Raw genomic sequence first — 18,943 nt, 5'->3', positions numbered from 1 at the left:
AATATATTAAAAGGTAAGCATCTCTTGAAGGGTTACTTAAGCCATTTCCACGTTGATCAGAAAAGTAAACGCCTAGCACAGCAGACATCTCTACAGGAATAGGAACCGGACGTGGTGGTTCTGGTGGGAGAGCCTTCATTCGGCACTTTCTTCCATGCTTTAAATCCCTCCTCCTGGTAGGGGGCCCCATACACCCCACTGTTTACTCCTCAGGGCATCTTCGCCCTTCCCAGACCACATATTGTGAGTAGAGTTTGTGAGAAGGGCCTGGCTCGCTAGGGGTAGTTGCTGTGGAGTGCTCTGCCTCTCTTCGCCGGATAGGTATCTCTCGTCAACCTCAGGTAAGCGGGGATTTATTTACGGACTGCAAAATGGTTAACCCACTCCCTTGCTGAAGTAGCAGTAGAAAGCTGGGTATTTTACTGGTGAGACATCCCTGCTGCGCCGCCTCAAGTGCGGATCCCACGCGCGGAATTCCCTCCTCTGGCTCCGCGCCCACCCTGGCTGGCTGGGCTTCCTCGAGCCGCAGACGCCCCGCCCCCTGCCACCATCGCTTATCTCATTGGCCAGACCCTGCACCGCCTCCGTTCCTGACTGGTGGCTGCTCCTGTCCGTCTGTGCGGCAGGAACGTTTCCGCATTGAGGGGGCTGCTCCAAATGGAGGGGGGAGGGGAATTATTTAGGCGAAAGTGGGGGCTTTAAGGTTTCCGGCGCCGCCGGCTGGGTGGGCGGAGGGGACCAGCAGTTGGGCTGCCACCGCTGGCGAGGGATTCTAGGTGTGCGTGTGCGTGTGCGAGGGGAGAGAGAGAAGGTGAAAGGGTGCCTCTGAGGTGACATCCTCTCAGCCTGAGAGCCTTCTTCCCGGGGCGCCATCAACGCCCCCAACTTCCCAGCTGCTGAAGGAAGAGGAGGAAGGTGGGTCTCGGCGGCGGGGTGGGAGGGGCGGGACGGACTTCCCACCACCCCCCCTAGGAGGGTGTGTTTCCCTCTCTGAGATGGGGAGAGCCTCTCTCCTTTACCAGCTGGGTGGCCCCCGAGGCCGACTTTGGGGTTTGCAAGAGCGCTGGGGCTGGAGGGACTGGGTGTGTGCGAGGAGGATCGGGGCCTTCCCGGCTCCTGTGCATCGGACTCGGGGCGGCACGCGGGCTCTCCCCTCGCGGGCGGGCGGCCCCTTCGCGTGCGCGGGGGAGGGGCGATGCAGCCTTGGGCCCTCCTCCCGGGAAAATGCAGCGGCAGGGTTTTCGCCGCTCGCCACGGGAAGGCGGGGAGCTGGAGGCCTCCTCGTCCCGGGATATTTGGAGGGGGGCTGGTGAAAATGGTCATTTCTACCGCCGTCGGCCTCCCTCGCCTCTGCCGCCCCCCCGAGCCCCGCTAGGCCGGGGGCCGCTGTGGACCGGTTTGGCGGAGACCTGGCTGGAGGCTGGACGGCGCGGAGGGGAGGGAGAGCGGGGGTGCGGCCCGCCAGCGCCCGTTGTCGCCCGGCCCCGGAGGGCGTGGGGACCCGGGGGCGGTGAAAGAGCCGCGGTAGATCCGCCTCTTTCATTGATGAAATTTAAGTTCGTGTGATTTTACCTTTTCTGGGAGTCTCCAGGCGGCCCTCGTTTGTGTCAGGAGTTACCAGCCGACTCAGTCGCACCAAGTTTCTGCCTTTGGAAGTGGAGGAGGTTTTCCTTTTTCCTTTCTTTCCTTTCTTTTTTTTTTTTTTTTTGAGGCAGTTTTAATCGCTTTGAACAAATATTCCCTTAAGTGGCTAAACATAGGAAGAGGAGAAAGAACACGTCGGTTAGTAGAGCAGGGGAGGAAATCACTACCTGAGAAGAGTGACTCCTCTAGAAACCAACAGATAGACTAGTATATAAGCCAGAGTATTTCAATAAACCCCTACAATGTCGAGATTTGTACCAGGTAAGACACGCTGCTTCCTGTCTCCCGGGTTGCTTGAGCGGACTGCGGGTCCCGGCACTAGTGGGGGCTTGGTGGGCAGTTTGGGAATGGAAATGCTCATTGGAGAGACTATTTGCGAAAACCTTTTCGTTAATTTGACGCTTGAGCTGCTGGGCTGGCGTTTCAGAGACGTCTATAATTTATATACCCCTCTGCTCGGCTGGGTTTGGTTCTGACTACCCGAAATCGGGTTAGTAGCACTCTGTTTCCTCGAGATAGTGGCTGGGAATGATGATAAAATAGGGTTCTGGCTGCTGGCTAATGTGTTTTCTTTTCTTGGTCGAAGTTAAGGTGACTGTGTGTTTGCGCGCGGACAAAAATGGGGAACGGGGCGGGCTGAGGGGAGGCAGGTGGGTCTTGCCAGGACTGGTGGGGGAGGTCGGACTCAGCTCGGACTCCGTTTGTGTACTTGGATGGAGTCTCAGATTCTCTTTATTGCGAAACCTGGAGTAGCTCATAGAAGCTGGAGGTCATTTCAGCAGGAGAAATGACTTTGCTGCATTGCTGTGTTTATTTTTTTTTTAACCGTCTTTAAAAATCTGCAGAGATTATTAAGGATTCTTTGAAATATGAAAATTGCCCTCTGAATTCTACATGTGTATTAAAAAGGGGTTAGAGAATTACTCAACTGATTCAAGCGGTAACACTGCGTGTATGTGTGTGTACTTTGTACACTTGGGAATTGGTGCTGTCTTAAACCTCTGTCACCAGTTATGGCATGGAATTCGCCTTCTGGTATACAAGTAAACCTTTTTTTTTTTTTTTTTTTTTTTTGCAGACCCCAAAGTATGAAAGCTTCAGCCATCTTGTTGAGCACACAGCTAGTGAAGTTCACAATCACTTAATGTGACTCTTAATAAATGCAGGTGTACTTAAAAGAAATTGTCAGTAATGGCCCCCATTTGACCAAGGGAATAAAAATGCCCTAGTAACTTTTACAACACTTTATTAACTCTTTGAGTTTTGTATAAAAAAGTAAGAGAATTTGATGGCCTGCCTGATGGGAACAAGGGAAACATGCCTGCCTTTAGAACTAAGCTCAGAAATGCCACTTATCATTCGACTTTCAAAGTCTTGTTATACCTTTATATGTGGTGAGAGATGCTTCGTATGTGTTTATTGAATAAATGTCCGAGTCAAAAAATAGCAAGGCAGAAGTAACTATTAGAAATTTGCTTGTTTTGTAACAGCAATAACAAAATTTAATTACCAGAGAACTGGTATTTTGCAAGAATTTGCTAGGCAAAAGTGCACAAGTCGATTCTCTTTAAAAACTAGGAATATTAGTTAAACTCCAGCTGTTCCTTGTAGTTGTGCTTTACAAAAGCTTGCAAAGGTGGTGCGCCTTGACTGATTTCACAGCCTTTACTGTTAGTGGCTGTCTTCAGGAAGTACTAAATCAAGTGGCAATCCAGTACGTAAGAGTTTCTGTGAATGTTGTCATTCCTTTTCCTTTGTCATCTACTTTTTATGTTGGAATATTTTTAAATTTGTAGGAAAGTGGTACATTTGTCAACACTAAGAAATTATCATGGGTACCTTACTACTAATTAAATTACACTGTTCCATTGCGTTTAGTTGTGATACACTTGTTTTAAGTGGTAGTTTTCCTTTTAAATTGGCAGTTTTGCACAGAGGTGACATTCCCCCCAAATTAACATGATTGTGCTCCTGTTTATCATTGTTTAAATTTTGTACTTCAAGTGTAAACCCTTTATGTTTAATTAACTCTGATGCTCTTATAAATGATAAACCTAATTAGCTAATGACTTGGCTGACTTCACAGATCAGTTTTCAAGTGTAAGGAGTAGGATTTTTGTTTTTGAAATTTTTTGTAATATATCAAATTTTTTTATCTTTGTTTAGTACTTATTGATATTTCCACTCATTGATACTTAGGGCACGCCACTCATAGGGGAAAGATTGTATGACTATTAGGCCCCTAACTGTTTGCATATGTTGTCTCATTTAAGCTTTGCAAGTCCTTTGAAGTAGCAGGTTTTTATCATGACCTTTACAGTTGAGGAGGTATCTTGTCAATTCACAGGTAGTAAGCACTGAAATTCATATGTGGGTAGATGAATCTAAAACTCTTGTCCTTTCCAATATCTTTTGCCTCTTTCATTAAAAAACTTATCTAATGGCTTGTTTCTCCAAACTAGACTGTCTGTTCCCTTTGGGCAAAGATAGTATCATATCCCTGGGGGAAATACAGTATCCTGAAGTGGTTGATGCTCTAAAAGAATTTGTGATGGATGATAAATAAGAAACTCAGCACTTTCCATGTACTTTTTCGTAGGTTAGCCTACATTTTTGGTTGTAGGTGTGTGTGTGTGTGTGTGTATTTGTTTTTAATAACATCTCTCAAAATTACATAAATGTTGAGAAGGATAAAAGGGTATGGACTTAGGTTTGAACTCTGTTGCTAAGAGGTGACCTTAGACACAACTTTTCTGAACCTCAGTTTGTACTTATATAAACACTAGGGGCCCGGTGCACGAAATTCGTGCACTGGGTTGGGGGGGGGGGGAGAGTGTCCCTAAGCCCAGCCTGCCCCCTCTCACATACTGGGAGCCCTCAGGCGTTGACCCCCATCACCCTCCGATCGCCTGATCGGCCCCTTGCCCAGGCCTGATGCCTCTGCCAGAGGTGTCAGGCTTGGACAGAGGACCCCCATCTCCCCCCGATCACTGGCTCTGGCCCCCGCCCAGGCCTGAGGCCTCTGGCCCAGGAATCATGCCTGGGCAGGGGACCCCCATCTCCCTCTGATCGCTTGCTCCACCCCCCGCCCAAGCCTGACGCCTCTGACCCAGGCTTCAAGCCTGGGCAAGGGGACCATCATATCCCCCCAATCCCCGGCTCCGCCCCCCACCCAGGCCTGACGCCTCTGACCCAGGCTTCAGGCCTGGGCAAGGGGACCATCATATCTCCCCAATCCCCGGCTCCGCCCCCCACCCAGGCCTGATGCCTCAGCCAGAGGAGTTGACCCTCATCACCCTCCGATCACCAATCACCGGATCGGCACCTTGACCAGGCCTGAGGCCTCCGGCAGAGGTGTCAGGCCTGGGCAGGGGACCCCCAGCTCCCCGCGGTTGCAGGCTCCGCCCCTGCCCAGGCCTAACGCCTCTGGCCTAGGCGTCCGGCCCGGGCAGCGGGGACCTGCAGTGGCAGCGGGGGGCACCGCGATCGTGGGCTTCGCTTTAGGCCCAGGCAAGGGACCCCAATCTCCTGGGACTGCCAGCTTCGACCTTGCCCAGCTCCCATCGCTGGCTCCACCCCTACTTCCTGCTATCACTGGCCAGGGCGACAAAGGCTCCTGATTCTCCGATCATGGCTGGGGGGCAGAGCAAAGGCGGACCCCAGGGCCGCCTTTGCCCTGCCCCCCAGCTCTTAGCTCCCCCCTGGGTTTCAGATCACTGTCAGTGGCAGGGGGCTTCTTCCTGCTTTCCCTTTCGCCTCCCTGCATTGTGCCTACATATGCAAATTAGCCGCCATCTTGTTGGCAGTTAACTGCCAATCTTAGTTGGCAGTTAATTTGCATATAGCCCTGATTAGCCAATGAAAAAGGTATCGCCGTACGCCAATTACCATTTTTCTCTTTTATTAGTTTAGATTGGGTATTACTGCCTATTCCACAGGATTATTGAGAAGCTGAAATGAGATGAATTATGTGAATTTACTAGTCACATACTAGATGTCCAGTAATTTTTACTTTTCTTTCTTAAAGTGACAGTGGCCTTTCAGATAGTATTGGCACCGTAAGGATAATCACATATCCTTAACAGAAATAAATAGAAACAAGGCAGATATGACAAGTCTTTATTTTCCTCTTCCAGGTTTGGTGTTCAGGCCCCCAGCACGTGGGAGTTGATATGTTTAACAACAAACAAGTAAATTGTGGGGTATAGGGGAGAAACTTAACAGAAATGTAAATATATAGTTAGTGACAGTTTTTGTTTTAGTCCAGTCACCAAAAAAATTTTGAGTGATTACAAAGTATAGTGTACTGTATTGGGATTTCTTGTGTATTCCTTATGAAGGGAACTTGAAATTCAGACGATGTGTTGTGTACACATGTTTTTGAATTTCCTGGAAATTGGGGCTGCTGTACTTGGCTTGAATCTCTTCCCCCCAAATCAATGTGCTTTTATAGGAAATGTGCTTTTATAGGAAAGCTGGGCATCTCCATTCTCAAATGTTTTAACCGTAAGTTATGAGGTAAAAATGTTCATCTAATTAAACTACTTAATAGGAGACTTCTCAGCATATATGCCTCGACCAAACGAAGGTTCTACTTTCTTTGGTCATCTCCCAAGCCTGTGTTCCTTAAGCGTTTAAGATTTCTTTTCATAGGAAGACTCTTCTTTACTGATTCTAGGGCATAATACCCTAATTTGGTATATTCTACCCTCAGGTCACCTTCTGCCTACCTGTGATATTATTTTTTAATTTGGTAGTTTTCTCCCCTTGAGAGGTTGTTTCAGGGCCCCCAATTATTCTAAAAATATGTAAGTACTGGCTGAGTGAGAAGGGTCTTCTTATCACTGTTGGAGGTACTAGGGGTAATCAGCAGCTGTGACTTTATGCCAGGCTTGTCACTCCATGCCATTTGGGATTTTGCTTTTTAAAAAGTTCTGATTGCTATAGGGTTATCTCCCCACATGATTTGATTCTTATAAATGGTGCAGGGACTTTTGTCATCTAGCCAGCTAAGGCCATGTTATGTGCTTATACTATAATATTAGAGGAACTTTTAAAACAAAACTGTTTTTAACAGACCATTATTTATCTAAATTATATACTAGTAAACATGTCTCTTAATGCTCTTAAATTGAGGTACTTCCTTATATTTCAGGGGAAGCCATTTGACTATCTCTGTTAAAAAATATTTGAGGCCTGTCAACTTTCCCATTTGTTGGAATTCTCTCTTTATGGCTATTTTGGTGATGCTTGTTTGGTAGATGGCAGCTTGCCAGGGAGGATCAGCTGAGCTAATTATAACTAGAGGGGTCTCAGATGAATACAGGGATGAGACACATTCTGGGCCAGGTTGTGGAGGTCAGACCTTGTCCAGGTTCTTCTCAAATCCTAAGACCAAATTTAGCCTGTTGCTGATTATTTAGAGGACTTGGATGCTTTTAGCACAGGGGGTTTGTGGCATGGATTTGAGGCAGGACTAGAGGTGGCAAGGCAATGACCATGGCACACTACTCATTTTTTAAAGATGTGGCTTCGAATTCATTATATTGCTAAAAAGGGAGGGATTTAATTAAATTCAGAGTCTCAATTATAAGTGAAAAGTTAAAAGAAACTCAAAGAGTTGAACTGATGAAAACTTTGTTTTCCAGTATGTAATCTCTTACTACCATTGTTGTTGGTAACAGGGTCTTTTTCTAGTAGGATGGATAATTTTTATTTGTGAAAGCCAATTGAGGGAAAAAAAAAGAAATTGACAAGGAACATTAGAGAAATGAGAAATACTAGCTGGTACACTTCTCAGTAGTGCCATTTTAATATTCTGAAGATAAATTGAAAAATAATTTTAAGAGGAAATACTCTAAGATGTTAAATTTGGGACAGTAGGTGTTTTCTTATAATATGGATTCATACACATTCTCTATGTGTTATTTTTTTCTTCATAGATAATTTTAGTAACTTTAATTAAAATAATAGGGTACTTCTTACAAAAAGAGAGACTAAAAAAGCAATCCCATTTACCATCACACCAAAAAAATTAAGATACCTAGGAATAAACTTAACTAAAGAGGTAAAAGACCTCTACTCAGAAAACTACAGGACGTTGAAAAAACAGATAGAGAAAGACATAAACAGATGGAAGAACATACCATGTTAATGGATTGGTAGAATCAACATCATTAAAATGTCCATACTACCCAAAGCAATCTATAAATTCAACACACTCCCCATTAAAATACCAACGGCATATCTCACAGACCTAGAGCGAACCCTCCAAAAATTCATCTGGAATAAAAAAAAGTCCCCGAATAGCCACAGCGATCCTGAGAAAGAAGAACAAAGTAGGTGGGATCTCAATACCAGATATCAAGCTGTATTACAAAGCCACTGTTCTCAAAACTGCCTGGTACTGGTACAAGAACAGTCATATAGATCAATGGAATAGAATAGAGAACCCAGAAATTGACCCGGACCAATATGCTCAATTAATATTTGACAAAGGAAGCAAGAACATACAATGGAGTCAAGACAGTCTCTTCAATAAATGGTGTTGGGAAAATTGGACAGATACATGCAAAAAAATGAAACTACACCACCAATTCACACCATACACAAAAATAAACTCAAAATGGATAAAGGACTTAAATGTAAGAAGGGAAACTATAAAAATACTAGAGGAATCCAAAGGCAACAAAATCTCAGACATATGCCAAAGCAATTTCTTCACCAATACAACTCATAGGGCATTGGAAACTAAAGAGAAAATAAACAAATGGGACTACATCAAAATAAAAAGCTTCTGCACAGCAAAAGAAACCATCAACAAAACAACAAGAAAGCCCACTGCATGGGAAAACATATTTGCCAATGTTATCACCGATAAGGGTTTAATCTCCAACATTTATAGGGAACTCATACAACTCAACAAAAGGAAGATAAACAACACAATCAAAAAATGGGCAAAGGACCTAAATAGACACTTTTCAAAAGAGGACATTCAGAAAGCCAAGAGACATATGAAAACATGCTCACAGTCACTAATCATCCGAGAGATGCAAATCAAAACGACAATGAGGTACCATCTCACACCTGTCAGAATGGCTATCATCAACAAATCAACCAATGACAAGTGCTGGAGAGGATGCGGAGAAAAGGGAACACTCGTGCACTGCTGTGGGAATGCAGACTGGTGCAGCCACTATGGAAGACAGTATAGAGTTTCCTCAAAAAGTTAAAAATGGAACTCCCATTTGACCCAGTGATCCCACTGCTAGGAATATATCCCAAGAAATACCAATCATACAGGGTATATGCATCCCTATGTTCATAGCAGCACAATTTATCATAGCTAAGATTAGGAAACAACCTAAGTGCCCATCAGCAGAGGAGTGGATTAGAAAACTGTGGTACATCTACACAATTGAATACTATGCTGCTGTAAAAAAGAAGGAATTCTTACCATTTGCAACAGCATGGATGGAACTGGAGAGCATTATGCTAAGTGAAATAAGCCAGTCAATGAAAGAAAAATACCACATGATCTCACTCATTTATGGATAATAAAGACCATTATAAACTGAAGAACAAAAATACATACAGCATCGAACAGACTGTCAAACTACTGCGGGAAGGCCGGGGAGGATTGGGGGCGGGCGTTCGGGTGTGTGGGTAAGAGATCAACCCAAGGACTAGTATGCATGCATATAAGCATAACCAATTGATGCAAGACATTGAGGGGTAGGGGAGGCTGGGAGAAGGTCAAGGGGGAATAAAAAAGACATATGTAATACTCTTTGTAATACTTTAAGCAAAACAAATTTTAAAAATAAAATAAAATAATAGGATACTTAATTTTATGTGAGGAACATTAGTTGGCTAATAATGAAAATGTTCTAGGTAAAAGAATAATGTACTATAATTTTCCAGTTTCCACCAAGTTGTATTTATTACTTTTTGTGGAAGTGCAGGAATTCCCAGAAAGTCAGATATATCCATTATTGAAAAGTTATATAAACAAATATTTGAAAGTCAAATCAATTCTGGATTATCTGTAAAAATGAATAATTAAGAGTTGACTGTGCTTCCCATAATGCTATTCCTTTTGATATCTAGTATTTATGCCAGTGGAGAAAATTCCAGCAATATTAGAATAAAATTGTGGGGGAAATCCTCTGAGGGTTTGGGATTTAATGAGTGAGGAAATTTTTGATTATATAGGATCTCTGTAGAAGCTGGAGTTTTTCTAAAGACTGGTGTCCTTTTGACATAGCCTACAGTTTAGTTTTGTTTTCTAAAATATATTTAAAGTTGGTATAATAGTCTTTGAATTGTGGACATCTTGGGTAATTTAATGGGTTGTTCAGGTACAGTGACTATTAGTTGAAACCATATGTGTTAGACCTCTAAAATTCTACTACCCGCCATGCATCTTTTTGTTAATAACTTATTAAATTCTTTGAAAGTTGGCTTGCTAAGCTACTGAAAGAAAATTAAACTTTTTTTTTTAATTGGGCTTATGTGTGTAAGAAAGGGGATAATACTTCATTTGAAAGCTGTTTCCCAGTTCTTTCAGTTGGTGATGCAGGCATCTCCTTTAGTTTGTTGCACAGTAATTGTCTAGGGCTCAAATTCTGCCTCTGCCAACAGACCCATTGTTTATTTTTCTCAGTCATTGCCAAATGAAATTGATTGTGTCCCCAAACCATTTTGATAATTAAGGATTGTTTTTGAGAACCACAGAGAAACTGGCTGTGTTGTCTTAGTTAACTTACATAAACAACAAAGTTTCATTTTCCAAAACATTTCTAGATATTTGTTAATCTTTTTAATATAAATCAAGAGAGTTCCCAGTTTCTCTGTGAGTTCATGTGTAGCTTAAAAATACTATTCATTGTATTCATGTACATGAAATAGTCATATCATGTTTAATCCACTTTTTAATTATTAGTTACTAAATTGTAAGAAATACTATTGTAGGGGAGCCTTCCTTTAATAGCACCACTTGCTCCTTGACTATGGACACCTGCAGACAAGGTGATTGGCGTTTGTGTTTTTCTCTGGTTGCTGTACTGGCAAAGGCTGCTGTGATGTTTCCTTTATGTTACAACCCTGCCTAGAATTTTAAAACTTTCAGAGTGTGGGAAAACAGAATAACATAATTCTATGCACTGTATTGGGTCCATTTATGCTATTGGTAAAATGCTTGGCCTTGGTAATAAAATATTTATAGAATAAATAAAAGCTTTGATTTTTCATTGCCCAGAAAATAAACTATATAGAAGAAAAAGTTGAAGAGCATAAGGGAATGCTTATTCTGATAGGTAGTTTTAACCTTACATAATAATTCACGTGATAGACATAGTTGGGTTTTGTCAATTTTCATTCTGCCTGGAGTTGGTAAACCATGTAAATGCACTGTAACCAAGAAAGGGGAGACCTTCCTCCAGGTTGGAGAGTAGGGCACCAGGCAGCAGGGTTTGGATTCCAGTGGAGCACTGCCACTGTGTCCTTAGGCAAGAGCACCCACACCCCCCACCTCATCCCTTTATCCCCCAACCCATTACATCTTCAAGATAAGGGAATTAGACTCACTCACTGACCTTAAAGCCTTTTGGAGCTTAAAAGTTTAAGTGCACATATGTAAAATTACAGGGCAGGCCTGCCAAATAAGTTTTTGGTCCTTGATGGTGATTTTATGTTATAACCCTTTTCCCACCTCTCATCAAATGAGTGTAATAAGCTTCTTGGCATGCCTTCTTTCTTAACATCCATTAAATTTAATGCAAAATGTTAACTAGTTGACAACATCTCTTCAGAATGTTGTTTTCCAGAAGTGATATTTTCTGGTTTTGTTTTTTAGATTTCAAGAGCTACTTTGCTGTATAAGAGCAAGGTTATTCTTAATTATTAACAAGAAATCCAGTTTAGCTATACATTTTCATAGTTAAATTTTTTTTAAAGTAAGCAATGCATGATTAGTAAAAATCTCAATTAGCAAGTGGCTCTGCATATTCAGTGCTGGAGTATTGGAACAGTTCTCAAAAGCCTGGTACCTCTTTTTGTTATAAAAAAAACACATTTATTAAGCATTTTTCCTAATTCAGGCTAAACCTAAATATAATTGCCCAATTTTGTTTAATCTCTAGAGTTACCTAGCATTTATATAGGATAATAAAAATGGAAAAGAAATTTAGAGGTCACTTTATCTAGATTGCTTACCATTTAGGAATTTCTTTGACCAGGTTCCTGATACGTGACTAATAAATCAGCCTCTGCTTGAGAAGCCTTAGGGACTTCAAGTACTCAGGATATAGTCCATGGTTTTCTTAGCCCTCCTTTCCCCATGATCAGAAATGACTGTTTGGCCTTATCAGGCACTACCTTCATGAGACTGGGCTCTACCTTCTGTCTGTATCCAGTACATAGCCATCATAATAGGCTCTTCCTCATTTATTTAATAAGCATTACTTGAGTGTTTATTGTGTCTCAAGCTCTGGTTTAAAGTATCCTATATAATAAAAGGTTAATATGCAAATTGACAGAACAGTGGAACGACTGGTTGCTATGACATGCACTGACCACCAGGGGGCAGATGCTCAACACAGGAGCTTCCCCCGGTGGTCAGTGTGCTCTCACAGGGGGAGTTCCACTCAGCCAAAAACCAGGCTCAAGGCTGGCAAGCATAGCGGCTGTGGTGGGAGCCTCTCCCACCTCCGTGGCAGTGGGACATCCCCCAGGGCTCCCCAACTGCTAGAGGGCGCAGGCTGGGCTGAGGGGGACCCCCCCTCCCCCTGCAGTACATGAATTTCGTGCACTGGGCCTCTAGTGATGTTATAAAGGAGTAGTACAAGGACTTACCATGTGAGCATGTAATGGCCAACTTTGCTTAGTTTAGAACATTCTAGGAGATTATATTTAAAGTGAACTCTGACAAATGATATATTAGTGGCTACCCAAGCCACTAATATAAGAATTTAAGTCTTGAACTCCAATTTATTTAAACATTATCAAGTGCTTGTATTGTGTGCCAGGTGCTAAGGTAGGTGTTGGAGAAAAAAGTTTGAATAACATAATATGGCTTGTTCCCTTAAATATTGCAGACAGACACCTAAGCAAAGAAAGTTTTGGGGGTGTTTGATATAGTGCAGATGGAGGAGCAATTAAAACCTTCACATAAGAGTTGTGTATAAAGGAAGGCCTCTTTGAATGTTCAGAAGTTACCACCTAGAACACTAGGAATGCCACTCTCAAAATAGCAGAAGCTAAAATCAGAGTTTGAGCCTCTGGGGTCTAAGGGATCAGGTTTCCTGGAGGTTGGGATGATTCTCATGATTTTAGAATTAACACTAGGCTATGAATTTGTAATTTTTTTCCTTGTTTCTGCCTACCCTTCTCTTAAGTGTTGAATGACACTTGAGATGTATGTTTGGAACAAACTTATAATAGTTAGGATGCTTTTAATTTCATGGAGCAGAAAAATACCAACTCAGTTGGCTTAAAAAATGAGGTACTTGTATCACATGAAGCTTGAAGTAGGATATTCCAGGGTTGGTTAATTCAGTACAAAGATTGCATGTCTTTCCTTCCTTCTGCTCTCTTATGCATATCTATCTCATTCTTGGGTCAGCTTCCTTAAAGGTCACTAAATGGCAGCAGAAACTCAAGGTGAGAGATGGACACATACTTCTTATGTCCAGGGATGGAAAAGGCACTATTTCTTCTCGTGTGTTTATTTTTCTCAGTGAGGAATGCTTTTCTCCAAAGTCTTCTGGCAAACTTTACTCATTGGCTCACTGGCTAGAATCATCCATATCATGTTTTATGCTTAAACCAATCACTGAGAAGGTTTTTAAAATCTGGGCCTGATGCCATTTCTTAAGCACATGGGGCCTTAGGGCAGAGAATAGGTGACAGAAAACGCATTGGGATAGGGAGAACAATGTGCATAACTGCTACATACATATTAAGATGGAGTATAATCTATATCAGAGCTACTCAAAGCAAAAGCAGTACTGACAGCATTTACTTATTAGTAATGCATATTCTCCCCATTCCAGACCCACTGAGTCAGAATCTTTGAGAGCTTGCCCAGAGATCTGTGTTTTAACAAGCCCTCCAGGTGACTTGTATGCACATTAAAGTTTTAGAAGCACTATTGAGATGTCACAAATAGAGTAGGAAATTTAAGCCTTTAGGCCTTCTGCTTTAGCATTTTGATTCGCTTTGGCTACTCAAAAGGATACTTCAGCTTGGTTTTTAAGACATGCCCGGCTAAGGAATTTATATTTCCCATCAAATGAAATCCCATCAAATGAGGAAGAGTAGTGATATGATTGGGGTTGCAACTTAGGGAGAACCAATCCATCTTGCTTGATACTAACAGATTAGAGTGACAGATGAGCAAAACAGGTAGAAAGCTGTTTTCATTATGACCATGAGAGTGAAAATGAGATGGAAATTAAGGTAGCAGTGGAAAGGGAAAGAAGTGAATGGGTTTGTGTTATGATTCAATTAAGAAGTATAGTATTGGATTGGATGTAATATTCAGGGGAAAGGAAGGAAGAACCAATTGCAACTGAATTTCTAGGTCACCTAGGAGTGACTAGGGGAATGTTATTGCCATGGAGGTCAGGGAGATGGATTTAGAGACAATTTTGACATGTTGAGTTTGAGGTATCCATTTGAGTGTCTGGGTGCAAAAGGTTTAGAATATTATAGGAAATGTGAGCCTGTAACTCATGAAAAAAAAAAAGATGAAGATGAGAGGCACATATTTGGGAGTTATTAATAAGGAGATTGTTAAGGGAATAATTGAAGGGAAAATGGTCTTGGGGCAGAATCTTAGGAAATCCAGGGAGTAGAAAACGAAAAGAGGAGTATGATGTGGAAATTGAGGCCTGGACAGAGATGTATGTAGATAATGTAGGATAATATTGGGTAATGGAATCCAAAGAAGAAAAGCTTTTCTAGGAGGAGTACTCACAAATAACTGAGTTTAAAGGACTGTAGTGTGACCCCAGAAGGGGATGGTTAGTTTTAATTAACTATAAATCTAGTCAGTATGTATATGTCTTTAATTTTATTTGTGGTTATTTCTAGTTGCTACTACATTCTTGGAGTTTTACATTTACTTGGATCACAAGTCATTTCTTAGTTTAAGATGAAATGAACTCTCCAATTCTCTAACTTTGAATACATCTCAATGTGGGTTTCCAAAGAAGGTTGGACTGTTCAGAGATAATGAGTGGTGGGTGGTAGCCTGGAGAGGGCTCCTCACTCTCTTTGTTGCTCTTGTTTTTTGGTCAGTCTTTTTTTCATGGTCTTTGCTTTGTGAAGCTAGCTTTCTGTTTTAGAGTGTGAAGTTGTTTTATTTGTGCCAGTATCATGATATCACGGAAGGGTATTATGTACACTTCTTAGCTGCTAAAATGGATGAAATGAAATACCTGAATTAAGAAATGAAAACAATCACTTGTTAGATTGAATGTCTCCTACCTCTTGTTTTATTGCTTTTTCTCCTCCTTTTTGGTGGTGGTGTTGGTTGCTCCATTTGGATAGAGGAAAGACTATGATGTGGAAATTTTAGTTCTTATGAACAAGGAAGAATTAGGAAATTGAGGTGGGGGAAAAACTTGTAAAATAAAGTTACTGCCTGTTCTATGCCAAATTGTAATTAAGTCAACCAAGATTCTAGTAAGTTCAGTTTTATGTGGTAGGGAGTTTCCTTTTTATCTCATTGAGTATAAGACAACATCCTAATAGAAATGCTTTTGGAGGAGAGTGTTATTTAGAGATTTTGTGTCATGATTAAGGAGCTAGACTAGGAGGGGAAAATGAGCACGATATTTTCACCTCATTGTATTGGGCTGGGGCTCAGCATAAACTGGCTTTGTTTTGGGGTTCCATTAAGCCTACTCTGTGACATTGAATTAGTCATTTAACTATTTCAACTTTGTTTTTATATCTAAAATGTTGAGACTAGATTAAATGCTCCTTCTCATCACTAAAAATGTTTTGATTTATGACTGAGGTAATGAAATGTTTTATTCCTAATCTACTCTCTGTCTATAGTCAAGGAGAATCAATTTCTCTATTGCTAAGAATTGAGGGACAAACATTTTAGGAGGTTAGAAATCTTGCATTATTCAGGGGATTCTTTAATTGACCTTACATTAGAAACTCAGCTGTCATTGCCAGAAGTGTAACCTGAGAAGGTTAAGCCCAAAAAGCATCTAATGTTTGTACTTCTTTTTCTACCAGAAATTCCAGGCCTTTCTTGAATTCGGGATGTATAAGGTTACTAGAAAGGGAAATGGCTTCTAGCCCTATGCCCCCTGGTCTTGATTAAGCACACGTATTCTTTATTCTTGAATATTCTTTATTCCTTAAAAGCCCTTCCTTATTATCGAGTCACTTAAAAAAAAAGAACTTCACAGTCGCACTTTACTCAAGGAAAGGAGAGGAAACAGCTGTGGAATGGGGTGGAAGAAGTGATAGGCGTGTTATAATGTTCTTTTGTTGTGTAAGCTGTTCATATTTGTAGAGGGGGTAGAAGGAATACAAACTGTTCTTCGTTTGAATTTGGTGCTATGTCATACAAATGGAATAAAAGTACGGCCTATTTGTCACAACTGGCGTTTGAATCTGTCTGGCTTTTTGAATTAGTGTTTGAGGGTTGGACCTGCTGCAGCTGGCAAAGATCACATGTAATATTAAACGTGAGCCTTTCAGTCAGTCTTCTTAGCTTGGCTTGATGGGGAGGATAGTGGCTCAGATTCTGTGCATTTTGGCCTTAAGTCATGTAAAGTTGATAGGCTATTGTTCTGCAGAGAGTCGCTAAAGTTTGGTGTATGGTGTTTTTTTGTTGTGTGTGTGTGTGTGTGTGTGTGTGTGTGTGTGTGTGTGTGTGTGTGTTTGACTGTTCTCATGTAGACAAATCTCAGACAGCTACTAGAGAGTTATTTTAAACTTAGCAGTTACACTTAGTTTTATCTCATTTTGCCCAGATATAAGTAAGTTAAATGTTTCCATCACTCTATTTTTTAGGAATGTGACTGAATGTTGGCCTTTAGGATCTAACTTCAACAGCAAAGCAGCAAGTCTGTAGGTGTCTTGAGTCTAACAACAACAAAAAAAACTCCACTTATTTTAAAAAATCATTACATATTAATTTCTTGATCTGTTTTCATCAGTCTGTGACATAGAAACAATTCATGTGTAATTTAGAGGTTTTATATTTAGTAGATATTTTCCCCAAACTGTTTTCTAAACATTAATATGGGAGTTGGCTTAAAGATTGGGGAGGAGATATCCCCAATACATGGGGTGGCAGGTTAGTGGACTTAATCTGTGACAGATTTTAAATTACAGCTAAGTTAGCCAAGGGATGAACATGTGTGTTTGGTTGTCACATTGACTTTAGTTTAAAATGTTCTGGAGGAGTTTTGTCTTTAACTACCTATCATAGTTATGCAATTGTTCTCATCCATTGTCATGGGTTTTTACACACTATAATCAAATTTCTACTTACTAGTTGAAACATATGGATTGTTTATGGAACACACACACTTATGTGTTTCTTATGGTGTTTTGTTTTTTTAGTTCACAAAGACCTTGTTATGAACCACAATTGGGCTCACTTTGGTAGTTTTACTGGAGTCCATAAACTTAGTTGTGTTGTGATTTATGCCTGTAAAAAGAGCACAGTTAGAGAATGGCTATTTTAAGATTAGATTGTGTTCTCTCCAAATTTCCTTTTTTTCTTCTTCTTGGATTTTAATATGATGGAAAGTGTGTATAAAAGATTTTTGAAGATCTATGTTAAATATCTCATTTGTTAACATTTTTAAATATTAAGTAGAGGGGCAAGCTATCTATATTAAATATTGCTTCAGGAGTTAACATAATATACTAATTTCTGCTCTCAAAAGTATCTTAAAATATTTATTATGTTGGCTTTAATTCTGTCTATATAAATGTTTCCTGCTACCCAGATAAGTAAAAGAATTTATGCTATGTGAAATATGATTCTGCTAAATTAACCAACATTTGTAGAACTAATTATTAAAGAAAATGTTTGAACATAAACTTCACAAATACATTTATAAAATAAGATTGAGTTAGGTATTGAGGATAAAGGGGAGGTGAACAATAATCAGCCTGTCCCTTATTTTATAAAAAATAGGATAATCTAGATACTTAAGTGTATAAAACATCTATGTTGGCATTTTTCTCTCGAGATACTTGAGCCTAGGATGTTTTCTTTTTCTGTATTTTTCTATTTTTGTTTTCATCTAAAAGGCATTTCTGTCACCTTTAGCAAGATCCAACTGTCACAGAGATGCTCAGCTATGCCAGAAGTCCTGGTAGTCTTATCTGACACAGATGAGTACTGAAAAGTCTTTACTGAAATTGAGGATCAGAGTGGGGAAGTAGCCATGTGCCCTCCTCTTTTTAAAATTAAAATTTTGATGCCAAAGGAAGTAGAAGCAACTTGGAATTGCCATTATCTATTTCTCAAGGGGTTCTTCTAGAAAGGAATATGAAACTATAGTGGCTCTCCTTCTAAAATAGAAGGGATTCCTTAAATTTTTCATGTGGCCTGAAGGAAGAAGGAGTCTTTTGCTTCTGCGAAATTGCTAGACCCCTTCATTATCTTATGATGCAGCAGGAGTTCCGTAAGGGCATGTTCCATAACACATATCCTTATTAACATTATCCCAATTGTTCTGATTTTACTCTAGTTTTAATGGCTAGGAGGGAAACATGAGTAGAGATGGAATTATGTACTCAAATGAAGATTAATCTTTTTACTTCCACCTGCCCGATCTTCCCAAAAGTGTTTAGTATTTCAGATATACTAGTAAAGCATAGAGATGTGCAAAATAGTCAAATTTAATCACATCCTATATAATAAAAGCCTAATATACTAAGTGTCTGGTCATCCATTCAACCAAAGAGTAATATGCTAATGATATGCTAAGGCCGCTCAACTGCTCGCTATGACGGGCAGATGCTCTGACCGGTAGGTTAGCTTGCTGCTGTGGTCTGGCCAATTGGAACTGAGTGAGATGGGCCAGACATGCCCTGGAGCCCTCCTATGGCCCCTCCCCGGCTGGCCAACCTCCTGTGTCCCTCCCTGTCCCTGATCATGCACTGGTGGGGTCCCTCAGCCTGGCCTGTGCCCTCTCACAATCCAGGACCCCTTGGGGGATAGCGGAGAGCTGGTTTCAGCCCGATCCCACAGGCCCGGCTGAAGGACCCCACTGGTGCACGAATTCGTACACCAGGCCTCTAGTGTGAT

At 41.1% G+C, this 18,943-nt stretch overlaps 1 protein-coding gene across 2 annotated transcripts in view; it reads left to right on the top strand.

The window, feature by feature from the left end:
- The first annotated feature begins 619 nt into the window (after nt 1-619).
- UGP2 (UDP-glucose pyrophosphorylase 2) overlaps nt 620-18,943 on the top strand; it is a 51,999-nt gene continuing 33,675 nt past the window's right edge. Inside the window, exon 1 of one of the 2 annotated variants that reach the window (XM_081100588.1) lies at nt 620-915. Coding sequence is in view for 1 of the 2 variants with exons in the window: in XM_081100587.1 (XP_080956713.1) it covers nt 1,887-1,905 (19 nt within the window). In the remaining variant the exon portion in view is untranslated. Of the gene's footprint in view, nt 916-1,283; nt 1,906-18,943 lie in introns of those variants that run through there. The other variant, XM_081100587.1, reaches the window with a different exon arrangement.

Source organism: Myotis nattereri (genome assembly GCF_964212035.1).
Source record: "Myotis nattereri genome assembly, chromosome: 10".
Classification (NCBI taxonomy): domain Eukaryota; kingdom Metazoa; phylum Chordata; class Mammalia; order Chiroptera; family Vespertilionidae; genus Myotis; species Myotis nattereri.
This window is presented reverse-complemented; position numbering and strand designations above follow the sequence as displayed.